General features: G+C 51.8%; 3 protein-coding genes across 4 annotated transcripts in view; 1 reads left to right on the top strand and 2 right to left on the bottom strand.

The window, feature by feature from the left end:
• Positions 1-3,805, bottom strand: part of EMILIN1 (elastin microfibril interfacer 1) — a 7,657-nt gene extending 3,852 nt beyond the window's left edge. The window contains exons 1-4 of the mRNA XM_014593095.2: positions 3,143-3,805; positions 2,085-2,210; positions 1,445-1,665; positions 2-356 (exon numbers count right to left, since the gene is read on the bottom strand). Of these exons, the coding sequence (XP_014448581.1) occupies positions 2-356; positions 1,445-1,665; positions 2,085-2,210; positions 3,143-3,312 (872 nt within the window). The 5' untranslated portion in view covers positions 3,313-3,805. The remainder of the gene's footprint in view (position 1; positions 357-1,444; positions 1,666-2,084; positions 2,211-3,142) is intronic.
• A 7,611-nt stretch (positions 3,806-11,416) lies between these two features.
• Positions 11,417-12,667, top strand: OST4 (oligosaccharyltransferase complex subunit 4, non-catalytic). Of its 2 annotated transcripts, none has more exons than XM_006162182.3 (3): positions 11,417-11,560; positions 11,685-11,815; positions 12,419-12,667. In XM_006162182.3, the coding sequence occupies exons 2-3, from the start codon at positions 11,686-11,688 to the stop codon at positions 12,436-12,438; spliced, it is 150 nt and encodes a 49-aa protein (XP_006162244.1). In that variant the 5' UTR covers positions 11,417-11,560; position 11,685; the 3' UTR covers positions 12,439-12,667. The 2 variants fall into 2 exon arrangements, with proteins under 2 accessions (XP_006162244.1, XP_014448610.1); XM_014593124.2 differs by having other exon boundaries at positions 11,445-11,615.
• Positions 12,668-13,438: 771 nt separating this feature from the next.
• AGBL5 (AGBL carboxypeptidase 5) overlaps positions 13,439-26,310 on the bottom strand; it is a 19,144-nt gene continuing 6,272 nt past the window's right edge. Inside the window, exons 10-16 of the mRNA XM_006162181.3 lie at positions 26,227-26,309; positions 24,883-25,085; positions 24,108-24,322; positions 15,556-15,711; positions 14,390-14,502; positions 14,046-14,092; positions 13,439-13,572 (exon numbers count right to left, since the gene is read on the bottom strand). Of these exons, the coding sequence (XP_006162243.1) occupies positions 13,524-13,572; positions 14,046-14,092; positions 14,390-14,502; positions 15,556-15,711; positions 24,108-24,322; positions 24,883-25,085; positions 26,227-26,309 (866 nt within the window). The 3' untranslated portion in view covers positions 13,439-13,523. The remainder of the gene's footprint in view (positions 13,573-14,045; positions 14,093-14,389; positions 14,503-15,555; positions 15,712-24,107; positions 24,323-24,882; positions 25,086-26,226; position 26,310) is intronic.

Here is a 26,310-nt window from a genome sequence, read left to right on the forward strand (position 1 = left end):
CTCCTCACTGGGGCCAGGCGGGGCTGGGGCCGGGGTTGGAGTTAGGGCCCTGCCGCTGCTGCCACCACCACCATGATGGTTGTTGAGATGGCCCAGCTCCTGGTCGTGGGTGGAGACGCGGTTGTCCAGGAGCTGCAGCTGGTGCTGGATCTCATTGAGGGTTTCGTGCACGCCAGGGCGGGCAGCTGCATCTGCTGGCTGCTGCCTCCCATTGAAGGCCGTCTCCACAGCCCTCTGCACATCTTCTGCCAGGCGCCCACTCAGCCCCTGCAGGACACCCTGTAGGCTTTGCAGCTCTTTCGTCAGGCTCTGCACCTGCTGCTCCAGCTGTTGTACCTTCTCTGACTCCCCAGGACCTGGAGAGAGGGAAAAGCAGAGGGGCTGAACCTCAGAGCAGAGTTCAGGGCCTGCCACCCAGGTCCCGCTCGCCCCCACTCCAAGAAGATTCAGAGGCCCATGCTGGCTCTGCCTGTCCTTTGGGCGATTTAGGCAAGAAGAGAAGAAAGGAAATGCAGTCACTGAATACCTCTGGGTCAGGTTGGAACCATGGCTCCACTTCCCTTCCAACAATTCCTCTGGGCAGGTAACCAGTAGCTCTCCCCATTTTACGGTTTAGGAAACAGGAACACAGATACCAGGTAACTGGCAAGGACTGCAAGTTTGATACGTGGCAAAGGCAAGTTGCAAACTGGGTATCTGCCTGGCCACCAAGCCCGTGTCCTTTCCACGTGTTCACACTGCCTCTTAATGTTTTGGAAACTGCTTCCTTCTCCGCCAAGTGAGAATGCCACTATCTGTCCTCCCTTACTGGGCTGTCAAGAGGAGCGAAAAGTCAACGTGGGGGGTGGGTGGGAGACACTCTGGACATCACACGACAGGAGCTATCTTGGTTAGCACCCCATTCGACACCACAGGGACACGAGAGGCTCCACAGGAAGCAGGCTGGGGCTCTAGCAGATGGCCAGGGAGGCAGCCGGAAGCTTTGTGTCCATAATCATAGCCTGGCTATCTCTCAACACCACGCATCCGGAGTGCGCACGCGGAGGGAAAGCAAGCCGCGGGGACTGCTGCATTCTGGGACCCACAGTCTCCAGAGGCCACAGAGGGGCCTGGGACCTGTAGTCAGGTGCGGTGCATGCTAGGACTTGTAGTCTCTGGCCCTGCAGAGGAGCTTCTCAAAGAAATGCCCCCTCCTCCCGCCGTGGCTCTCAGCTAGGAAGGATCTTGGCCGCATGGGGGCGCATGTGAGCGCATTCTCTGCGGTCTCTTTTCGTTCTGTGGGTCTTTGGGTTACACACACACGCACACACACACACGGGAGTCAGCTCAGGGATCTCACTGTCCTTCTCTCTGCCTTGGAGCACACACAGGGTTTCTCTCAGCAGCCTGATCCCCACTTCCCCCTGGAGCGCCTCCCACTCACACCGGCAGCTCCCACACTCACCTTCTCCCCCTAGTCCACTGAGGTGGCTGCCTGCACTGGAGCCGGAGAGGTTGGGGCGGGCAGGCCGGGGCCGTGGGCGTGGTGTAGAAGGTGCGGGGCCCAGTGCGGGGGCAGGCCCCTCACTGCAGTCATCGCCCCCGTATCCCTGACAGCACCTCCATTCCATGTCTGTCACTGTCTTGTAGGCCACACGGTAGCGGGGGCGGAGGAAGCTGCGGTACCTGGCAGGAGCAGAGGGAGGCCTCTGTTCCTCCTGTACCAGTGACCTGGCCCCTGGTGGGGGGCAAGGCTTGTCCCTCAGGCTCAGTCTCTCTTACTGTCCAGCATGTGGTCTTGCTCAGATGACAGCTGTCAGCTTTCTGGCCAAGAGCCAAGTCCCTGCTCTTCCCCGTGCCCTATGCTGGAACCTCAAGCTCCTCTCCTGGATAGTAACCCACCCCAGAGAAGGCATTTGGGGCTGGCAGGCAGGGTAAGTCTGCCCTCCGTATCCCACCGGCCAAACTCAACTCAGCGTCTCCTCCCGATCCTTCTGAATGGAGCCCCTGTCCTGCCCCTCCCTGCGTGGTAGATTCTGAGACAGCCACCCGCCTTCTGCCCCTGCCCAGTTCTGCCAAGTGCCCACCCCGGCACTGGGGCTCACATGATGCTTCGGGGACACTGGGGCTGGCCCCAGCCACAGGGCTGGTAGTCTGGCTTGATGAAGGTCTCCACTCCATCCTCGAGGACACAGCTCACTGTCCGAGTCACCACATAGGCACACCAGTTTCTGCGGGCAACAACCACACCTGGCATGAGGACCAGAGACACGCAGCCCAGAGGAGGGCCGGGGCTACCGCAGGGGCTGAGGGGGTCAGAGATGGGGAGCCACTGGGGACGAGTGAGAGCCCAGGCTTCAGCGAGGGCGCCTCCCACCCCCATGCCTTTCTGCCAAGCAGAAGCAGATAAAGACTTTTCAAGATGGAAAGAGGCGCAGAATAGAAAACCACAACCACAGAGAAGTCAATCCTCCTGGCCGAGGGGCTCCAGGAGCCTCTAAATGCACACAGTCATTCATGTCGCTTTCTGGCCCCGTCTCAGTCCCCCGCTCAGCATGTGGCCTGCGAGGCAGATGGCCCAGTCCCCTTGGGGATCCCCGGACACTGACTTTTCCACCCACCCCTCAGGGGGGCAGACGGGGCAGGCTGAGGTCCAGCCCAGGGTCAGGCAGAGAATGAGCCTTTGATGGGCTCTGCCCCGCTTGGGGCTTGCAGTTCTACACCCCGGGCCCCATTCATGCCGGCCTCCGTGCTGTACCGTGTCCGGCTGGAGAGCCGAGGGGAGCAGAGCTGGACCCGTGTCAGAATTACGGATTACAGGATGGGGCCAAGGAAGTCCTCGAAGGGACACGAGGTCTGCCTGAGCGTCCGGGGCTGGTACACAGCTGGCAGCTGGCAGGAAGGCCTGGCCCACACCCCTCAGGCTTGTTTCTCGGGCCCCTAACTGCAGGCCCCATGGGGAGGATATGGGAAAGGATCCCCCTAGGTTACCCTGGAAAAGGCCCTGCAGGAAAGCAGCTCTCGCAGAGCTACCTGATGGACGGCTTCCTCTCCCTTCTTCCCTGCAATAGGGGATACAGCCCAGGGAGGGTGGCCGAGTGGCCAGCAACCCCCTGTCTGCCCTTCCCACCCACCTCCAGCCTCAGGCTGGCCCCACACTTACCTGTGGCGGCTGGCAGGGTGGGGGTTGCTCTGGGCCTGGGGTGCCCCTGGGCTGAGGGCGCCCCCGGCGCCCGTGTAGAGGCTGTAGCCTCGAGGAGGGTAGCTAGCAGCCCCCACGGCCGAGGTCAGCAGGCAGCAGAGGTAGCAGCTCCAGAGGGTACGGCGGGCCATGGTGGGGCGCTCCGCAGCGGGCCTCAGAGGCACATCCCTCCTGACCACTGGCGCCTCTGCCCGGCCCCAGGGGACGCCGCCGCTCTGCGGGACAGCGCCAGCCGGTCCAGTCCTGTCCCCGGCTTCCTGCCGGCAGACCCCAGCCGCACGCCTCCTCCAAGGCTGCCTGGCCTGACCCCTCTCCCCCTCCTCTTTCCTCCTCCTTAGGCTGCCGTCTGTCCCTCCCTTGGTTCCTTCCGCTCTCCTCTTCTTCACTTCTGAGGGGAGTCTGTTCTCGTGCCCCCTGGCCTCCTGCGCCTGGTCCCTGCCCGGCTCAGATGCTGCTTCCTGGGCCTCCACCCCCTCGCCCCAGCTGGCCCTCTTCTGGTCTCCCTGTCCTTTTCCCCTGATGACCGGATCCCGAGGGTGACAGGGCTTTGCCCCTGTGGCTTTTCAGAGGCGCAAGAGTGTCTGTGGGGCGGGCCCTGGCCTCCTCCTGCCCGGCCCGCTCCCTCCCTTCCCCCCTGTCTGGCTGGCTGGCCGGCCCCCCTCATCCCTCCACCTCTCCAACCATGGAGCGCCACATCTGCTTCTTGTTAACTCCGGGAAAGAGGGAGAAAAAAAAGGAAAAACAGAAATGTGGAGTTGCCGCCGGGCTTGGGGCCAGCCTCTCAGTCGGGCCACATGGAGCCCCGGCCAAGCTGGGGAGGAGGCCCAGCTAGTCGCTCAGACAGGGAACGGGAGCCAGGGCCACAGCTCTCCTGGGGCCAGGGCAGGGCTCCCCTGGGAGAGACCTGAGAGAGGAAGCCCCGGGGAGAGAGCGGGAGGGGAGGGCTGAAAAGGGACGATGAAGTCATAGGCTCTCACCGTCCGGTCTGGCCGCGTCCTTTCAGAGATGTGAAAGCCGAGGTCCAGGGTGGGACAGTGACTAATCCAAGGTAACACACCAGTCAGCAGTAGGGCTGAGCTTCAGCTCTAGATGCCTGGCCTGTGCTTTGAGAGGAGGAGAGGAGAAAGGGCTGCACCGAGGTCGGCGGAAGAGCCGGAGATGACAGAAGAGAGGAAAGAAATGTGCAAATGGTCAATGGTCTTCTATCGAGAGGTAGGAGGAAGGGACGGGGGAAGAGAAGAGAGGGTCTCTATTAAAGGGCCAAATGAATACGGGTCCCAGGCTTGTCTCGGTGAAGTTCAGACCACAACTGGGGAGGAAGGGTACATGGGGACCTAGCTGGGTAGCCCCAAAGGCAGCCACACCCTGGCCTGGAGGCAGGTCTATAGTAGCCTCTCCGGGGCAGACAAAGAACCATCGGCCTGACGGGAAAGCTCCTTGTGAGACGGCTGGCCCCCTTTCACCACCTGGCCCTCAGTGTTGTATTCGGCCAGGGTCTCCTGTGTGGTGGGATGCCTGGGGGAGAGAAGCAGAGGCGCGGAGACAGAAAGGAGAATGCTGGGCCAGACAGTGGCATGGTGGTTGCAGAGTCCGGATCCCATGCGACTGACTGCCCTCTTTGAGTCCTGGACTCGGCTGCTTGAAAAACCAGGATTGAAAAACACCAGGGGTGTGTGTGTGTGTTCCCAAAATCCTGAGAGGAGAATGGAGGATGATGGCCATTTTCCTGAGGGGTTGCTTTTTCACTTTCCCTGTTTCTCTCTCTGGTGAGCACACATGCCCTATGGCAAATTAAAAGAAAAAAGAAAGAAGGAAGGAAGGAAGGAAGGGAGGAAGGAAGGAAGGAAGGAAATAAAAGAAAGGAGAATACTGTGAGCCAGTTACCATGGGAGTGCCCAGGCAGCAAAGGCACTCGGGTACAGACACTCAGTCACTGTCCCCTAAGGAGCAAGGAAGTCTGTTGCGAGTGGGACACAGGCTCTGGAATAGCACTATCACAAGGCAGGACAGACCCAGTGTCAGGGGCAGGTCAAAGGGACGATGCCCATTCTGGCTCAGAACAGAGGAAAGATGGCTGGCTGCTGGGGGCAGAGGGGAACTGCTGGGAAACTGCCCAGGGCATGGGCGGAGCGGGGCAGCAAAGAAGAGGCAAGGGGTGAGGACGTATTTCTGGCTCGGGAAAAGCAGTCTGCCTCAGTTCCCTCATCTGCAACATAGAAAATATAATGATAATCCCCTCCGTCTTAGGTGTGTGGGGACTAAATGAGTTAGTATGTGTGAGGCATTTAGAACAGCGCCTGGAAGACGGCAAATGCTTCATCAACATGAGCCACATGTGCGGCAAGCAGAAGTGATATAGAAAGGGAGGGCCAGCAGATGCTACAACGGTTACATCGCTGGACTCTTACATGGTTCGATTCCTAGACCTGGTGGTTTGAATTCATGCTGGGCGTGTGTGCATGCATGCCCAAGATCCCAGGAGGAGAGTGGAGAAGGGATTGTGGCATGGCCATTCCCCTTGGGGATTGATTTCTCATTTTCCTTCTCACTGTCTCTGTCTCTCTCTCTCTCCTCACCATAAGGCAAAAACCTGGGGGCGGGGGGTGGGGGAAGAAGAAGAAGAAAAGAAAAAAAGAAAGATGAGGCAGGGAGAAGAGGGACCAGCAGATGGCATAATGGTTACGTCACTTGACTCCCATTGGTCAACTGCGGTTCGAGTCCTGGACCCAGTGGCTTGAAACTCATGCCAGGTGTGTGTGCATACATGCCACAAATCCCAAGAAGATAGTGGAGGGGAAGAGATGGCAGCATGGTCATTCCCCCTTGGGGGGTGATTTCTCGCTCTCTGTCTCTCTCTGTTTCTCCAGCGAGTGGACATGCCCTATAGCAAAAATCTCTCTTAAAAAAATAAATGAAAAAGAAAGACAGGGTAGTTCATGGACAAATTAAGGATAGGCTCAAGTGACTGGTTAGGAGGCTGGATCACACATTTCTGAGTAGAGGAGCATGTTTACAAGGAAGGAGACACGGCCAGTGAGAGCCACGTAAGGGTGTCCCAGCATGGACAATCTAGTCTAGTTTCTCCTCTAACATAACTTTGAGCGAATCCCATGGCACCACTTAGAGTCTGTTGCTCAAGGTCCCTTCCAGGTTCTATATTGCAAAGGTGTACACACTTGGGCTCTGGTGGCGACAGTGACCCTGAAAGGAAGCGAAGGTTGTGACTGCCTGACTGGGTATGAGGGACCAGATGAGAGGAGATATTAGAGACAATTCCAGGGTTTGAGCCAGGTTGGGAAAATTGAGAGGAGGAGCAGGTTTGGTGGAAGGAAGGGTGACCTGAGTATGGGTATGCAAGTGAAAGATGACAGTTGCTGGGGACCAGCCTCAGCGGGGGTGGATTGACTTGAGGTCAAGGGGCTCAGACAGATCCTGGAGCCCCGCTGGGTTGGACTCCTCCAGACAATAACACATCTCAATGGAAATACATGTCCGGGAGATGGTTAGAAATGTGGACAATAGTTGGAAGCCATGGAGATAGACGCCACCAACCTTCTGCATAGCTCTGATCTGCCTCTCATGTCCTATGGCTCAGGATGTCACCTTGGTGGCTGGGAAAAACAATGGTGAAAAGACAGGGTAATGAAAGTAAATGCTGGAGCCAATAGAGATGGACCTTCGTGGCTACCCATTTAGCAGTCTGGGGGACCATCACACAATGAGACATGAGGAAAATAGTCACAGGAGATCCTGATTTCAAAGGAGTTGCCCATGGAAGGTTGTGGGAGGTTGTGGCTTTGTCTGCCGGGGTCTGCATCAGTTCCAGGCCCCGGTTTGGGCCACTCTGGGTTCTCTTTCTGCTCTTCTCACTCTCCTCTCCCTTCAGGGGGCCTCTGGCACCCTGGAAAGTCATCCTAGCCCTCTTGCCACTGCCCGGTTGTTAGTGACCCCCTCTCCAGTCCCCTGGAGTTTAAAAATCAGTTCTACAATGTAAGCGTGTCAAATTTAAAAAGTGGACTTTGAGATGCAATTGGAGTAGATTGCATTTTCTGTAGTCTTGAAATTAGGAGCCAAGACTGTTTGTGGGGTCTCAGCTAAATCAGAGGCCCTGTGTTCATCATTGCTGGCCTGAGGGTAGGCAAGCCAGTGGCTATGGTTAAACAGAACGCAGGGGTGGTGGTGATGGTGCCAGTGGTGTGGGGGTGGTATTGGCAGGCAGTCACAAATTTCCAAAGCAATTAGCAAGAGTTCCTGACATCACAAAAGGCTAAGTCCCTGAGGGCACTAAGACAAGATCTAGTTCATAACCTCTCCAATATGGGGGATTTCCAAGGATCCATGCTAATGGGAAACCTTGCTCATACTAAGCAACCAACTCATTCTTGTGACCATCACTGACTGCACAGTGAGCTCTGGTTCCCAGACCCGGCAGCCATGGGGCACCAGGAACAAGGAGCACGTACATCTAATACCCTTTGTCAGTGGACTGGATATTGAGAGGAAGAAAAGGGTAATATTGTGAATTGCGCTTTGGGTCCTGCCAACCTAGATGAGAATTCAAGCTTGGGGGCAGTCCTGAGCAAAAGCCCACCTCTCCCCATTTTCCTTTTCCAACCCTTCCCACCCTTCCTTCAGGAGTAATACTTTAGGAGCCAACCTTCCTGGGCTCAGAGTTCAGTACCCTGTTCCCAGACCTTGTTGCTTTCTTATTCCTGAGCCCAGTGCTGGCCTCATTTTCCTAAAAAAGTCACACTGATGACAGAGATAAAGTACACAAATGTCCCCCCATCATTTCCCTGCCTCCAAATTCCAAGAAGGGGCTTCACCTGTCTCATTTCCCACATACTCCTTTTTTTTTTTGGAGAGGTTTTTGCTATCTTGCCAGAAAGACAAAGAGACAGAGAGACAGAAAGCAAGAAATCACTCCCTGGGGGGATGGCCACGCTGCAATCCCCTCTTCTCCATTCTCCTCTTGGGATCTTGGGCACGCACGCACATGTGCCTGGCGTGAGTTTAGGCCACCGGGTCCAGGACTTGAACTGCAGTCCACTACATGGGAGTCCAGCAACATAGCCATTATGCCAACTGTTAGTCCCCATATTCTTTTGTCCAAGCTTTTTGTTTTCCAGGCTTAGTCAGTTCTTAGCTGAGTCTAGAGACCATTTTTTAAAATTTTGGTTCTTCCAGGCATTGGGCCAAATGACCCACTCAAGGCTGATAAAGACTCGCTGACCTAGACACAGGAAGTCCTGGGAGGTGAAGGACATTTCTGAGTTCCTGACACCAAAAAAGGCTAAGTGTCTGGAGCAGTAAGACAAGATCTATCTTATAACCTCCCCAAGATGGGGGATTTTTTTTTTTAGAGGTTTTTACTATAGGGTGCATGCGCTCGCTAGACAGAGAGAGAGAGAGACAGAGACAGAAAGCGAGAAATCACCCCCAGGGGGGATGGCCACACCGCAATCCCTTCTCCTCCATTCTCCTCTCAGGATCTTGGGCACGCACGCACACGTGCCTGGCATGAGTTTAAGCCACTGGGTCCAGGATGCGAACCCTGGTCGACTACGTGGGAGTCCAGCGACATAGCCATTACGCTAACTGCTGGTCCCAAGATGTTTTTTTGTTTTTGTTTTTTTTTTTGGAGAGGTTTTTCTCTATAAGGCACGTGCGCTCGCCAGACAGACAGAGAGAGACAGAGAGACAGAAAGCAAGAAATCACCCCCCAGGGGGGATGGTCACGCCACAATCCCTTCTTCTCTCGGGATCTTGGGCACGCACACACACGCGCCCGGCGTGAGTTCTAAGCCACTGGGTCCGGGACGCAAACCGTGGTTGACTACATGGGAGTCCAGCGACATAGCCATTATGCTAACTGCTGGTCCCAAGATGGGGGATTTTCAAGGAGCCAGAGCCAATGGGAAATCTTGGCCATACCAAGTGACTAACTCATTCAGTTCAACCATCAGGGACTGAGCAACCAGAAAAATAAATCCTTTCCCTCTTGTCCCTGACCTAGAGCAACCTGGTGAGTCCACACTGGAACACGGATTGTGGGATGGAGCTAAAGTGAATGGGTGATACAGTCTATAACCAGTTGTAGAACATTGGCCAAGCTAACCTTCTGAGCCTGTTTCCTTCTTTAGAAAATGTTCTTGGGGTCAGCCTGTGACGTGGTGAAGGCAGCTGGTTCCCATATGGCCAATCGTGTGATTCAAGTCCCAGATTTGGCGGCTTGAAAAATATGCCACATGGGTGTGCATGTGTGCCCAAAATCTCAAGAGAAAAATGGAGAAGAGATTGAGGAGTGGCCATCCTTCCCGGGGAGTGCTTTCGCTTTCCTTTTATCTGTGGTGAGTGCCCACATCCTATACCAAATAAAAAAATGTCTTTAAGGGCCAGCAGGTGGCGTAGTGGTTACAGTGCTGAACTCCCACATGACTGACCACAGTTCAAGTTCCGGATCTGGTGGCTTGAAAATCGTGCTGTGTGCATGTGCATGTGTGCCCAAAATGCCAGGAGAACAGAGGAGGGATTGCAGCATGACCATCCTCTGGGGGGTGATTTTTCACCTTCCCTCTCACTTCTCTCTCTCTGTTTCTCCAGTCAATGTACTCACCCTATGGCAAAAACCTTAAGATAAAAAAAATGAATAAAAAAGATCTTAAAGGCCCCTTTCACCTCTGATAGTTTAGGATACTGTGCCCTTGAATAATTTGGTTTAGGAGAGTTTTGTAAAACTGAACCACTTATGTCATTTGCAGTCTAGAAAGTTTACCTTCCAGGGTCTGCCTAGAGGTGGAGCTTATTTTTAAAAGGAAAATCTAGTTCTAATTCAACAATACACCTAGATGTTTGGTTGGACTTGGATCTGCTTCAGATCTGCAGGAGACACGAACATAATGATGTGTAATCCTTGAACCTGGAGCCTCCTTCTCATGAAATAGACCTGGAACAGACCACTCTGAGGGATGCATAAGGGAGCCCAGTTATGGGCTCCCAACGTTATGCCAATGCCGCGTGGAGGGCAGGTGGCCTTGGGATTCTAAATATGAAGCTTCTGGGAAATGCTGGGTGGGGACTGGAGGGGGAGGGGAGGTCAGGGAAAATACTACTAAGGGCAGGGATTGAGATTAGGAGCCCCTGGCAGAGCGGCTGAGGACAACGTGCTGAGGGCCCCAGGCCAGAAAAGCCTGCTTTGGGCTATTGAGTCCCCAACGCACTGTGCACACAGGGCATGAGTTGGTCCCCTGTCCCAGCTGTTGCAGCCCCAGAGCAGCTCCCGTAGAATTTTCTTTGGCTCAGAGTAGCAGAGGCCTCCCCTGAGCCCTGGCCCCCCTCTACCGCAAAGCAACTGGCTTCCATTACCCCTGACAGCTCCCCGGCACGGCCTGGCTTGGTGCGGTTCCCTTTTATGGTGAAGCTGAGAAGGCAAGGAAGGGGGAGAAGGTTCTAGCTGGGCAGAGGGTTGTAGAACTCCAGGTTGCCTCTCTGCTCCTAGAGGCCCTCTGGCGTCAACCTACAATCACAGCTCTCCGTACTGATCGGCGACCCACTCTGCTGTAGCCTAAGCCCCCTCCTGCCTGTTCCAACTCTTCCTCCCCTTCTCCCTCCCTCACATCCGGGGGGTGATTTCCCACTTGGCTGAAGTCCCACGGTTTGGGTTTTGATTCCGGGAGTCCGCCCTATTTCCGGCGCCCACCACCGGGGTTGGGCTCGAGGGAGGGTGCCCGGGTAAGAGAGGCGCTGGTCAGATCACAGGCAGGATCGTGTGGGTCAGAAAGGTTGGCGCCAGAGAGAGGAGCACCCGGCAGCCTCTGCCCTGTCCCAACTCTGCACTCTTCCACTCCCGTCGGAGCCAGGGAGGGGACACCGAGGGCAGGACCCGAAGGAAGCACCTGGCTGGGCTGGGCTGGGCTGGGCAGGGCAGGGAAGCGAAGGACGGACAGCAGTGCGGGGGGCCAGTGCAGGAAGGGAGGTGGGTGCCTGTGGGTCAGGCCGTCTCCCGCCCGGCCCCGCTGCCGCACCCTCCGCCTAGCCCACTCCTCGGCTTCGGGGAGGTGGCTACCACAGCTCCAATAACCACGTCCCGGGTAGCGCCAGCTGCAATCAGCTGTGCGGCTCCCGGCCCGGGAGAAGCGTCCGCGGCCCGACCCCACCCCCTCCCGCTGTTACGTCGCACCGCAGCCCAGCCCGAGACCCCGCCCCTCGCGAGCGCGCCGCGAGGAGCAGGCGAGAGGGCAGGGCTAGAGAGGCAACCGGACGGCGCTGCCGACCGGAAGTGCCTGGTTTGGGACTGAGCTGGCGCTACGAAGTTCCGGCCCAGGTCTCCTACCTCCAGCTTGAGCAAAGCGAGCTTCGGAGCCGAGCCCCGCCGATCAGGTGGGAAGCACGCAGGCGCCATCCCTCGGTCTAGCCCGCTGTGGCTAGTTCGGGGGTAAGAACTGGGCCTGGCGAGGGCGAGAAATGCGCAGACCCAAGGCTCAGTCCCTCCTCTTCTCCGCAGGATGATCACCGACGTGCAGCTCGCCATCTTCGCCAACATGCTGGGCGTGTCGCTATTCTTACTTGTCGTTCTCTATCACTACGTGGCCGTCAACAATCCCAAGAAGCAAAATGGCGCTTTCTCTGCCCCAGGTAACGGTCTGGGGCTGTAGCGCCCAGCTCCCAGAGAGCTGAGTGGCGGGGCCGCCCCAGGGCCTGCAGGGTTCAAAACTTCAAATCAGAAAGTGTCGGGTCAAGCATGTCACAGCTCAGAACTGGGCCCCTTTATTCGCACAGAGTAGAGTGCCTTTGGGTTCTACCTCCTCCTCTGCTAATCTGATCCTTCTCAGACCCCATCTTCTGGTGGCCCCTAGTAGGTAGATGTCCAAGTTGGGGGTCTGTTTACAAGGAAGCACTGACGCCGGGAAGAGCAAAGGTGCTGAGGGTGCCATCCAAGGATGAGCGTCCCATCTTCACTTAAATAGCCCTAACCTTCCCAAGGCTGGTTAGGCAGATTTTATTTTATTTTATTTTATTTTATTTTATTTTGTGAGGGGTAAAAACGTTTATTTTTTTCACTGGTTCTGAGGCTAGAGTGTTGGGTAGACTGATGGAGAAGGGGGAGGAGCTTGAGAACCGTACACATGGGTCACAAATGTCAAGGGAACAGGTCGGATGGGAGTTGACTCCTGAAGGATTCCCCGGAGGAAAGCTGCAGCATTTTCCTTACCTCAGGTCTTTCCCCCTCTTTTCTAGGGTTCCAGGACATAGAATGAGGCAAGCTGGAGGGTGTGAGGGGCCTTCACACTTCACTTCATCCCTTCTACCCATCACAACATACAAAGCAACTACACCTGGATTTTTCCAAACAACTTTTATTTCCTCAAAGTCTTCCTTAACCCTATGGAACAAGAAGCTGCCACTGAATAGGGCCCAGTATAGGGGCTGCTTTCTTTTCTACTCCCACCCACCCAATATAAAAATATAGATTTTTTTTCCTGTGGTCCCAAAAATCTTGTGCTGTGGAGGGAGGGTGAGGATGGCTGGTCCCTGTTTTGTCCTGTCTCAAGGTGATGCTCTGCAGTGCCTTGGACAGTGTGGCTGGCATTCCAAGGAGTTATGGTTGTCACATGGAATCAGGAGCTGAGGGAGGGTACTAGTGTATCTCTCACTGTGTTCCCCCATCTTGGAGCTATATCCTGGGCATGAAGGTCAAGGCGTCATCAAACCCGGGGAGAAAGAGTGACGGGGGGAGATTTAGGGACAAAACAAACCTCAGGTTGGCCCAAGGGCCCCCCGCTGTAACAAATCCGGGATGGGGAGTCAGAGAAACTACAGGAAGTAGGAGAAAAGGCAGGGGCAGAGCGGGGCCGTGGGGGCCCGGCCTGAGGCAGCCTGCAACAGAGAAGAGAGAGAATCAGGGCTATGACAACGCTGCCCCTCTTCTGGTCTGTTAGCCAGGGTCTGGGAGGTGAAAGGTAAACAGCTGTAGGTGGAGAGGGGCAGTCAACTGATGATTGCACAGTAGGCTGATGCTGGAACCAGCCAGCTTCTAGGCCTTAGGCCCTAACTAAAACTTGTCTATTTCGTCCTTTGGAGTGGAGACTATGGCCATTGTAAGGGAAAAAAAATCAGCAACTGTATTGTTAATGAAAGTACCTTTAGTCTTTGGGGCCAATGGGAGGGAAGGAAGAAAATGATCCTGAATAGCAGAAATGGGAATGAGGGGACAGAGGAAGTGAGGGGAAAGGTGAGGGACTGGACCCTGGTGCTCACCCTGGTGTAGCAGAGCGGGGTCCCGGCTCCATCTCAGTGCTCTCCCTGGTCCGGGGGATAGGGGATGCGGGGCCTGAAGAGCCTCTCATCCCTCTGCGAGTCGGCGGTGAGCCCCGGCCCAACCTGGGCCTAGCCTGTGTGGACAGGGGGTGGCTAAGAGGCCGGATTCCCTTGACCTTTTTGGTTTCTAGGCTGCTTCTAGAGTTTCCGTGCATAAGAACGTAGTACAAGGGTCAACGGAGGCACTAGGACCTTGCATTCCCTAGCACTACCCACTAGTTAATAGAGTGAGGCAGGATAATAGCCAGGGAACTTCCAGCTGTGCACGCCCAGCTTTACACAGGGTGGCCAAAGATTCCAGCATTTAGTCTCCATGGCTGTACCGTGGCCAAGGTCTGGCTGTGTAGAGAAGCTGTGTAGAAAGATGGAGGACCAGTAGGCCTCCCTCGGAGCCTTTACGCCTCAGCCCCTGCCAGAGCAGTTTAAACTTCACCCATCCAGTCAGCCTTTGACCTGTTCCCAATTTCAGCTACACTAGCCTTGACCTCTGGACTGAATCTAAGTTGGTGGCAGGGCTGTTCCTAGGAGCAGCAACCAGACGTGTTACCTGGGGAATCCGGGACCCCTCCTGGCGGAAACTCTCCTCGGGCAGGTCTGGGCAGAAAGAGAGGAGAGGCTAAGGGCAGGGGCAGGGAAAGCCAAAGCTAGCAGGCTGAGGGCGGGGTGTATCTGGCAGAGATAGGTTGGTTGGAAGCAAGCAAGAGACCTGGCTGAGGGGGATGGTGGGGCAGGAGACGCTGGACAGACAGGCACCAGAGCAGCTCTCTGGGATGGCTGGGGTAGAGGCTATAAAGCAGTGTGAGCGTTTTCCCTCCCACTGCCCAGATGAAGAGTGCCTTGCTGGGTTCAGCCAGAGTTATGCTGAGGATTGGGAAGACCCCAAAATATTACCTGCAATCGAGTCCTGATGCAGGGGATCCGAGCTCCAGACCCTAGCAGACCTTTCCCAATCACCATGACAGCCTCTGGCTTGTCCCCCGAGGACAAGAGTGTGCAGCTGCTCCCTAGAGAACAGAGGAAACTGATCATCAGGGTAGGGGTCATTGGAGAAGAGGGACCTTCCTTTAGAAGATTTTCCACCTCGGCGCTCTGGACATCAGGGTTGGATAACTGGGGCTGTCCACACTGAATGATGTTTGGCAGCACTCCTAGCCTCTGACACTACACGCTGTTTCCTCCTGTGTCCCCTTTCCCATAGTGACAAGCAAAAATGTCTCCAGAGTTGTCAGATGGCCCCAGGGGCAGGGGGATGGCCCCTCTTTGAGGTTCTATTCTGGTCCTAGGGGCGGAGCATCATCTTCAATTTAGAGTCAGAATTCCCCCAAGCTTGACTTACTGTGTAAATTTCTAGACCTCAGGGCCAACCCTAGTCATATGTGTAAGCATTTAAAGATCAAGTCACTTCTACCCCCAACAGGTGGATTGAGGGCTACCCATTGAGAAGAGCTGGCAGGTTGGGTGTAGTGGGCTCTGTGTGAGAGCAGATGGTGGACTGGAGTCTTAAAACCCATTCCCATCCAGTCCTTTACACAGCTGGCTCTGTAACTTAAGAAGCAGAGTAGACAGCTTAATTTTGTAGGTAATATGGTTACACACAACATTTGTAGTGATGACAGATAAAGAGCCTTTCCCTTTTTTTTCATTCTCCAGTTTTGTGTAGTGTTGCCCAGTTCTTGGAGTTAGGGAACTTATGTAAGTAGCCCTTTGTAGGCAGAAAAAGTCCTCAGGTTCCTTAACTGTAAAAATGAGTATTAAATGAGATAAAGTGCACAGAGCAATGCCTGGCACATAGTAAACGCTCAATAAATGGTAACTATCATTTTATTATACAAAGACATTCATTCATTAAATTCCAGCTTTCTGTACAAAGGCACTAGGATGGCAGGAGAACTGATGGGGGTGGCTTGTGTTACATCAAATCAGGAAGGAAGTCCAGGTCAGGTGGCAGCATGGCTGAGGGGTTTCTTCAAGCCTAGCTGGGAGCCTGGTCTAAGCCCTGGGTGGTAGGGGAGGGAGGAGGCTGGCCAACCTGGGTTTCAGTGGCAGGTGGTACAGACCTGATATGCTGAGTGAATTGGGCAGAAGGCAGGAGCCCAGGTTGCGTGAAGAGGCTGGGCCAGAACTAGCAGGAGCTGGGGATGGGGCCAGGCTGCTTGCAGTAGGGCGATGGTTTGGTGGCTGCTGCCGCCGTCTTCTGTCCTGGCTTCTGGGTTCTGGGAGAAAGGGACACAGCATATATAAAGGCTAATAGGTAAGGCACTCCCAGCCTTCACCACCCCACTGGCTTCCCTTGGTCAGAAGATGGGTTTTCAAGCATGGCGTCAGACTAAGGTCTCTGTTCTGAAGTAACGGTAAGATGGGTAGAAAGACCCCTAACATTGGTTCCAGTGATCTAATTCTCAGCCAGCCCTCGTCCTACCAGTTCATTCTTTTGACAAAAGTTCTCTTTTTTTATTTTTATTTTTTGAGAGGTTTTCACTATAGGGCGTGTGCGCTCACCAGACAGAGAGACATAGAGACAGAAAGCGAGAAATCACCCCCCGGGGGGATGGCCAGGCTGCAATCCCTTCTCCTCCATTCTCCTCTCGGGATCTTGGGCACACCTGGTGTGAGTTCTAAGCCACCGGGTCCAGGACGCGAACCGCGGTTGACCACGTGGGAGTCCAGCGACATAGCCATTACGCTAACCGCTGGTTCCCTTGACAAAAATTCTTGAGCTTAGCTACTAAGACAGCTTTCCTAGGAGTCCTTTTTCTTAACCACGCCTTGTCCAGATGCCCTTCCTGCCCTTCGGCTGTCCCTGGTCCCCACCAATTCTGCCCTTGGTCCTCTCTTGCTCTCTTACTCTTTTAACTTTGCAGTCTCTATCTAACCTGTTTCTCCTGAAATCTGGTTCTCATTGTCCACTGGACATTTCCACCTGGAAGTCCCCAAAGCAAAACTCATTCTCTCCCTCCCTTTCCCTCTCCCTGTCTTGGTGACTGTGTAAATTTCTAGACCTCAGGGCCAACATATCTGCGAGAAACTTTGTTCCATCTTTTTACTTCTCCTTTACATTTAGATTTGTTTAATCAAACCCTAGTGATTCCACCTCTGCATTCACCTGGGGTCTAGTCTTCCTGCCACTGCCAGTGTACAGCTTCAGGTCTTCAATTCTCATGAAGGCTTTGGGGGAAATTTTCCTACTAGTCTCCCTAGCTAGAATCCCTTCTCTTTTACCATCCATCCTTCATGTGGGTGCCAGGAATTATTCTAAAACAGAGACTTGATCAAAAATCACTGTGGCTTAGGCAAGGGAGAAGTACTGAAGGATGAAGTCACCCATTGTGGTTCCCGGCTGCACATGCTTAGTGGAATGTAGACTTGGTCTTTCATACTCCCCACCATAGACCTGTGGCTGCTAACTGTGCCTCCTCTGGAATTTCTGTTTCCTGTTCTAGTTAAACCTTGCCCTTCTTTCATTTGTCCTGTCTCAAATGTCACCCCTGTGAAGCCTCCTTGACCGTTACAGGCAGAATTAAATGAATTGGTCTCTCCTTATTACTTGCACTGTTCTTTGTTCACATGGCTAGTGGTTGCTTATGGTTTGTCTCCTTAGATAAGTTAGTGCAGGTAAGGTATTTATGATAGTGCCAGGCACACAGTACCCATTAAATGTTAGCTATTGATAATATTTCTAACTGGAACTTGAGTCTCTTGAAGGCAGGGACCTTATCTCTACAACACTATCTATCCCAGGTCTTGGGAAGTGTTATCTGGAAAACCAGAGACCTTAATAAACATTTTGCTTACTTGAAGAGCAGACACCTACTATAGATCATGAGCTGGATCAACCATCCTTGGAGTCTTAAGAGTATATAGCTGCACTCATTGGAGAAGCTCTTTGGTCAATTCCTTGTTGCTGGAGCCTCACTACTACACGTTCTGATAGGTGGGGTTCCAGTGGGACTGATGGTGAAGGGGTGGGGCAGGTAAGCTTGCAGGTTTGGTAGGTCCTTCCTCATCATAGAGGGAGTGCCAGATGCTCTCAGATGAATGAACTGTTAGCCTTCACAGAACTGAATTCAGTGGAAGCACCAAGATGCCAGTTGGTCTTATAAAGCAACGTGTGTTGGTTGTGAAAAGCCTCTGCCTCGGGCAGTAGGTGAAGCAGAGCATAGTAATTTCATCTTATCTAGCTAAACAGGACAGCAGCAGGCAGTAGCCAAATACTTCTGAAAGGACCCAAACCAAATTAAAAAAGAAAAAATGTGAACCCATATGAATAAAAAAGAAAGGGTGATCTCAGGGTGGGAGCTACTCTACTTCTGAGGAGTTGTGTTGAGACCGATTAGAGTGAAAGATGGTAGTCAAGAGACAAAAAACCACCAAACAGGCCAGCATGTGGCGTGGTGGTTAAGGCACTGGATCCCACATGCCGACTGCAGTTCAAGTCCTGGAACTGGCTTAGAGAACATACCAGGTGTGTGTGTGTGTGTGTATGTGTCCAGACCCTTAAAGGAGGGAGAAATGGAGGAGACAGAATTGGGGTGTGGCCATCTCCCAAGGGAGGTTTTCTCTCTCTCTCTCTCTGGCAAGTGCACACACCCTCTGGCAAATTAAAAATTATGTAAAAAGCAATCAGACTGGTGACAGGGCACAGAGATGCCAACAGGACAACAAAAGTCAGAAACTTGTAGCCACATGAAACAGTAACCACCATCAGAGACTCAGATAATTTAGGTCCAGACCTCGGTAACTGGACATTGGGGTGGTCTAGTAGGCAGAGATAATAAACCTGCAGGAAACAATGGGTTTGTAGATGGTCTGAGAAATACCTACACACACAGGCATGCTGCAACCATAAGGGATAAACACATCCCAGGAAAGGGCAAGAGAAAAAGTAAGCAAGTGAGTAAAAAGCCTTTAGAACATGTAAGTTCTAGCAAGAAAAGGACATTCAAGAAGGTATAATGCAAAACAGGCAAATATGTAAAACATGTCAATGCAGAATGCAGAAGTGGGGATCATGGGAAAGATACTAAGGGTAAAACCCAGGAATCCTGCTCCTAATGAGAATTTGAGGAGGAGATAAGATTTGATTTAGGAGTGAGGCCTGATTTGGAAAGTATAAGTCATTTAAAGAGCATTTCAACCGTCACTTAAAATGACTGACCAAGGACTTGGCCAGGACTGCCTGTACATTTGTCAATGTGAGCACACAGCCCAGGGTCACATTTTGACTTCTGGCCTCTGGCATAATCCAAGCTGACTCAGTCCTCATTGAGACAGGAAGTAAAAGGAGCCGCAATTGTGTATTTCTGAGCTATCAAAACAGCAGCTTAAGGCTGAGTGAGAGTGCTGTAAGATTGGCTCTGCTCCCAGAGATTATGAGGTATCTACGGTAATCAGCTATACATTCCATTTTGGGGGTGGTAGGATAGTCCCAAGGCAAAGGTCTGAGAGGTCAAGCCAAACTGCCTTCTTTGAGTTGGAGTGGATGTGCCAAGTTCTCACAATTTAGAGGAGCAGTCATTAGGCTTGTACGTAGGTCCTGCCTCACCCCCCTAAACATCTTGGGAACTGTACCTACATGTAACACCCCAGATGTTAGTGAGCTGCTGGGATAAGCATAGACTGATCTATGTTCTCTGAGGGGTAGAAAGATCAGACAAGATTCATTTGGCTCCCAGCTTCTTGCCTTTTATTCATGCAGCAGATACTATGCTGAATACATGAGTGCCAGTGCCAGGTGGTAAGGGAATAAGGTGTATTCAGAGGCATTTCCTAACATTTTGCAGTGGAAAAAGTAAAGGTGACAATGGTGATGGAGGCATTCCTTCTGTGTCCTGTTGACTCACTCCAGAAGAGCCTCCACTTACTGCTGGATCTTACCTGCTCTACCAAAAGTTGCCTGTCAGCTGAGCCAAGGCATTGCAGAGGCCAGGGAAGAGTTCAGTAACCTCTGGCTGAAGTGACAGAGCTGGGTGGGATGACAGTGGTGGTAGGGTGATGACCGAGGGCTCTTGCTTTTAGACTTAAGTGCCTTGTCTTTCACACCAGTATTTTGCTGGGGAGGCTGGAGGGCCAGGGAGTAAGTTCCAGTTCCTGAGTGAGATTATTGCTTACATTCAGGGCCAGGACTAGAATGAAGCAAGGCACCTGCGTGACCTGAGAGTGTGTGACCTAGGCACCTCAGTCGCTTCCCCTAGACTCTGCCCTGCTTTAATCAATAAATGACAGAAGAAGCTGGCTCACCTATTCCCCTCTCCAACAGGCCTCTTGTAGCTCTGCTGACATCTGCTTTTACACCAGTACCTTGCAGGCTTTTGACTTCTCCCACTTCATCACCATGCTGGCTGTTCTCCAGTGGTCTCCTGCTCCTCTGCAGCAGTAACAGCTGCGGCTAGTACTGTCTGTGCCTCTGAGCTAGGGGACTACGGTCTGGGAAGGCAGTACTTAGAGCATGTTTTGCTGCCGGGAAGAACTAAGTAGAGAAGGCTCTGGCACTAAGGTCAAGAGGTGCTGTGAGTCAGGGTTTACTCAGAGCTCTTCCAGAACTGTCGAAATAATTCCGAACCTGAACTAGGCCTGAACCTCTGCCTTAAGCTTCTGACTGGGCTGCTCGGATCTCTTCTCAAATTCCCTGGATAGCCCAATCTTTTGTTTTGTTCTAGCCAGCAAAAGATAGTTATTAATTAAATGTACAGTTGGATGAGTATTCACAGTAAACAAAATAAAACAATAACAAAAGACTCAACCCATTGTGAACCTCTATCTTAGTTTTGGGACTGGAAGGCATAGCTAGTTTACAGTTAGGTTTCTGAACTATGGGTCATGTTCTTCCTAGCTTAGAAAACAAGGTACGCCTTGATGTGGCAGAGCCAGATTTGGGGAACCAGGAAAAGTCATCAAGCCACACCACAGGACAGATTCATGGACGGATAGAGAAGCCTTTCCAAGGGCTGGCTAAGGATGCCAAGTCCAAACGCCACAGTATGCATCATGGCCCCCATCCCCAATTAGGGCAAGTCTCCCATCCTGGGATTCCAACAGACTTTAAAAAAGAAATTATTCAGAGAAGCTAGCAAGTGGTGTGGTGGTTAAGGACACTGGACTCCCACATAGCCGAAAGTGGTTCGAGTCCTGGTGGCTTGCTCTTTCACTTTCTCTCTCGTTCTGTCCCTCTCTAGTCAAATTAAAGGAAATAAATTTTAAAAAGTAAATAAAATAATTCTTTAAAAAAACCTTTTATTTAATCTTATTATCATTGTTTTTTAAATTTGGTATAGTATAGGGCAACATGTTTTTACCAGAGAGAGACGCACAGAAAGGGAGAGTGAGAAACCAAACTGCCAGGATTGGGACTTGAACTCTGGGCAGCCATGTGGGAGTCCAGTGCCTTAACCACCAGGCCACCTGCTGGATCCCCTAACAGAGATGAAGCAGCGAATGTCATAGCACAAGCAGATGTTCAGGGGAACATAGGGGTCAAGAGTGTTAGGATCTCACCTTTTAGCTCCTTAAAATATTTGTTTGGTATCTTGTTCTTGACCCCCTGACTTTAGAGGCACAGTGTCCTTGTACTTCCAGATATATATGCCAGCCCTACGGTGTTTGCTCTTTGCTTTTCTAAGCCCACTCACCTGGGGGAACATGCCTTCTCACTTGTTCACCTGGTACTGTATGTGGCTGATTCCTAGATCTCCAACCCTGTCACCTCACCTTTTCTATAGTTCTCTTTTTCTGCCTGCAAGGTATCTCCAAACAGATAGCCATGCATCAAAGTACGCCTGAAATAGAGAGCTCTGCACTTTTCTCCAACAATGTCTTACTGTCACCATGACTTTTCCTTTAACTTACGGCCTTGAAGCCATTAGTGCCTCTCTTCTACAGTCACTGAACCCTGCCACTTCTCTTTCCAATACTTACATTTAAATGTATCTCTCCTTTTGGACCCTGGTGCGTGCTCTAATCATGGCCTGTGTAAACTAGTGCAGGGCTCCCACCTCCCCTTTCCGGTCCAGTAAGTGCAGTTCAGTTTCTTTCTTTTGTTCCTGTTATTCTTAGAAACACACAATGGTTAACATATCTCAGGTAACTCGTAAGCTTTGTTCCCAAAACATCCAGCTCCTCACTTCTACCTGCTTTACATGCTGGAGGGCTTAGCCCTTGTATACCAGCTTGGGACAGTGCTTTCTGTCTACTCCCCAGCGGTTCTGTTCCTGTTCCTGGCTGCCATTTCTCATTTATGGAATGCTTTTGGCAAGCCACCCATTCTTCGAAACTGTGAGGGGACTTCACAAAGTTTGTGAAAAAGTGGGATTAATGTATGAGTTTATTTTGGTGCAAAAAAAAGATCCATGCACTTCTCATAATATGCACTTTCCATGAACTTTTTGAAGACCCCCTTGCATTGTCAACTGAACATCCTTCGATGAATTACTCTGTCTACCACAGTTACTCCCAAGTCCCTTGGGTTTATGTATGTATACTTTATGCCACATTTATTGTCCTACTTCCCCTGTTATATTTCAAATCAATCAACCAGAAATTACATAGCATTGACTATGCTATTTTCTCATAGTTACCTGGGGGAAGTAACAGAGAAACAGAATACAGAACACTTCCCCTCAAGCAGTGTGTGCTGGGTGGGGGTGGGGGAGGACAGCAATACGATAAGATAATAACTGCCTAGAAGACTCTTTACTATTTCCCTTTGTAGTTAGAGAAGGGGAATTTATGATGCTGGTGAAGGAGTTCCCAGAAACTTGTTCAGCTAGGAGAGGCTGAACCAAAAAAAGAAAAAAAAAAAAAAAAAGAGGAAAGAAAAATAGAAGAAAAACCTTTATGCAGACTTAACTTGAGAAAACTAGATATGCTGAAGCATGGAAAAATTTAATTGGAATAACTGCCACTTAACAGCTGTGCCACCTTGGACAAGTCACTTTTTTTTTTTTAAGATTTATTTCTTTAATTCCATTTGTTATTATAATTATTGTTATTTTTTAATGTGACCAGAGACAAAGAGAAAGAGAAGGAGAATGCAAGAAAGCAAGCCTCTAGGTCCGGGACTGGAACTGCAATCGCCATGTGGAATTCCAGCACCCTCAACCACGCCACCTGCTGGCCCCAAGAACAAGTCACTCTTAAACAGCCTCAGTTTCCTCATCAGAAAAATGGAAACCATCTATCCCACAAAGTCCTTGTGAGGCTTAAATGAAATTATATATATATTTTTTTTGAAGAGGTTTTTGCTATAGGGCGCATGCGCTCGCCAGACAGACAGAGAGAGACAAGAGAGATAGAAAGCGAGAAATCACCCCCCAGGGGGGATAGCCACGCCACAATCCCTTCTCCTCTATTCTCCTCTCAGGATCTTGGGCACACATGCACATGTGCCTGGCATGAGTTTAAGCCACCGGGTCCGGGACTCGAACTGCAATTGACTACGTGGGAGTCCAGCGACATAGCCATTACGCTAACTGCTGGTCCCAAAATGAAATTATATTTGTGATATGTCTTACCGTCAAATGCTAAGTAGAAGGCATTATTACTTGAATATTCTCTGTCAAACAGTATGCAAAGTGTCCTTTTCTAATAACTATAGAGGCTCAAAGAATGGGCTTGGGATGTAAGCAAAGATACTCAGGTCACACATTAGGGCAGAATATTTTAACGCTCGAGGCTGGTAAGGACGGTTGCTCTCTTCTCTGTGTTTCTTCTAACTAGTGCAGTCAGACATACAAGGCCACTGACCCAGAGCAAGTCTGATCTGTTATACCCAAACCTACATGGCAGGCTAAGTGGCAGGGATATGTTAGTAAGGATGAGAGTGGTGGGAAGGCCAGGAAAGCTCTTAGTTCCAGCTTCTAAGCCTCCACACGCTGGCAAGGTTTCTGTAGCCCAGGAGTCACATTCCGTATTGACTTGGGGCTTAGTGTGTTTCTAGAAGGGGCGTTGTAATTCTCCCTCCCCCCACAATCCAGCTCAGTCCTAGTTACTTCCTTTTTTCCCCCCTCCTAAAGGCCCATCTGTTCCTGGCATTTACTTTTGATCCAGACTCCCTTGTCACATAAGGCAAAACCTACGGCCCTGAGGCAGATATGCCCACTGCTAGGACTAGCTTTTATAGGCCTAGGATAAACACTGTCTGCAGTTCTATTTCTCTTGAGAAGGGCTGGAATCCTGATATCACTTCCTGAATAAGATCTGAAGCCTGGAACAATTTCATCCCATAAAGACCACAAATAAGATTCCCATCATTCTACAGTGCTGCAACGTAGAATCTGAGGACATCCTCTTAGACTGTCCCCAAGAAGACAGACTGACATTGTCCTTGGCGTGGAGGCTCCATGTCTGTGTTTGGCTCTGCTTCCACTAGTGTTTCATCCTTGGAAACCTCCCTGGCTCCTAGCACATGCTGAAGCCCAGACACCCATGAAGCCGCTCTGGAGTCATGTCGCAGGGAACACCAAGGTCGCAGGAGAGGCTGCAGATTCTGCTACAAACTAATTTTATTGATTCACCCCTTGGTCTCGGGCCAAGTGTGTATCTTCAAGCTCTCACTTCCCCCAGCAATGCCCCAAACAACTGAACACCTGTTGCAGGGGCTCCCAGACTGGCTTACCTCTGACGGGGCCCAGCACCCGGTGGCTGACCTTTTGGGTGCTAGAGCCCAGGCCTGGCAGCCCTGTAGGCCGACTGCCATGAAAAGGAAAGCTGGGGGAGTTCTTCATCTGTGGAGAATTTTGTTGGCTGCTGCTGCTGCCACCAGCACTTGTGCCAGTGCTAAAACTTCGTGCCCGACTCAAGGTGTTTTCAGAGCAGGAAACGGGCAATCCACTGCAAAGAAGCAGGTGCCAGTTAACCAAGGCCCAGGCAGGTTGTGTTGATCAGTAAAGCTGTCCCCCAGGGTCTGCTGCTTAGTAAAGCTTCACTGAAGAGGCAGAGGGCCCCATTCCAAGAAAAAGGGAGGGCTATGTCTCTGAATGAGGTCTCCAGCCCGGGACATAGCAGCTAATCTTGGGTTGTCCCTGAGCAGTTTTGCTTCCCCCATAAAGAGCAGTGAGTTCCCCCACTGCCCTGGCGCTTGCCCTCCAACTCCCTTCAGTCAGTCAGTCACAACTGGAGGCTGAGACCTGGTCCACACCCACCACAATTATAACTGATCTGTGCAGGGCTCTGGAGCAAGGACTCCCCCAGCCTGGTTTTCAGATATAGTTCCACAGGTCAAAGGGAAGAGGATCTCATTCTCAAAAAATGAACTCATCTAATGATTTACCCTGAAAATATTCACCCTGAGGTACTTCCAGGAGAATAGGAATATAAAGCCCTTGGAACACCTCTCTGTAGAGCCCTGTTCTACGTTCCTACCCTTTCCCCTCCCACCTGCTTGGTCTTACCTGTTACTTTTGGGTGGAGTTCGAGAGCCTCTCTTCTTGTTGACACCCACACTCAGAGTGCTGCTTAGGCCTCTGCTGTTGCGCACATGTTTGAGCATCCAGGCCCGAAGGTTAGTCAGGCTGCTGTGCTCTGAGAGCACGATGCGGGGCCACGGATTACATTCTGCCATGTCCAGAGCTGCGATGGCCATAGCTCGTCCCACCTGTGGGGGAAGTCAGTTTGGCTTAGTATCTGGGTCCTCCAGTCTAGGCTGCCATGTTGGAGTGGGGTACACAGCCCAGTAGAAGGGAAGGAGACCAGACCTAGTATCTGCTAGATTTTGTGCACAGACTATATTTTTGTTACTGGATTTTTATTTTTATTTTTGCCAGAGGGCTTGTGTGCCCTCCACAGTGGGGAGAGGAGGAAGTACTGCTGCTGGGAATGGTCGTGCTGCGGTTCTCTCCCTCCCTCCCTTCAGGATTTTGAGCATGTGCACGTGTGCCTGGTGTGTTTCTCAATGTGCAGAGTCCAAGATTCACACCACACAGACTGCCATGCGGGATCCAGCTGCCTTAACCACCATGCCATAGATGCAGTCCACCTAGGCTGGTTTCTTTGACTCTTCCCCCCAAGGTTTTTGCCATAGGGTGCGTGTGCTTACCAGAGAGACAGTGAGAGGGAAAATGAAAAATCACCCCCCCACTCCCCAAGAAATGGCCACGTTGCAATCCCTTCTCCTCCTAAGATTTTGGGCATATGTACACATGCACCCGGTATGAATTTTGAGCTGCTGAATCCAAGGCTTGAATTGCGGTCGGCCACGTGGAAGTCTAGCACTTTAACCACTACACCCCCTGCCTGGGCTGTTTTATCTTAAACAATTTAGAGCTGTTCCCTAGACCACTGGTCATTATGAGCAGAGGCAGGTGTGCTTCTAGCTGGCACCATAAAGGAATTCTCCCAGAAGAACTTTCTCTTTTGTAACCTGCAGCTCTTTCTACCACGTTTGTGTGTCCTCCGCTAATGGCAGCCATTAAGACCACTGTAGTGGGGATGCTTTTGAGCCCTGCAGTGAATAAACCCAACAGAAAAAAGGATGACCAGCTCAGAGGCAAAGAATCTGACTCAGATGTGCTGAGGGATTCTCTGTGCATAGGGTTAGAAAGAAGTGCCTGTTCACCACCTCGGGACCATCACCATCAGAGTCATGGTCCCGCTCTTGTTACTGCGGGAAATAACCATGGTACCCAGATGGCATAGTGGAGAGTGTCTCTTGGGGGCCTCAGAGTCAGGGAACTGGAGTGAAGGCCCTTCTGGACGTTGAGCTTCCCCTTTCTCCCACTTATCCCATGTATTCATACCTGCTCAAATAGTTCCACAGTGTATCTGGAGGGGAAGGCCGGCGGGGGAGGGGGGCTGGCACGGCCATTGTCATGGCAGGCAGG

The sequence above is a fragment of the Tupaia chinensis genome, unplaced genomic scaffold (assembly GCF_000334495.1).
Source record: "Tupaia chinensis unplaced genomic scaffold, TupChi_1.0 Scaffold139757_1, whole genome shotgun sequence".
NCBI lineage: Eukaryota > Metazoa > Chordata > Mammalia > Scandentia > Tupaiidae > Tupaia > Tupaia belangeri.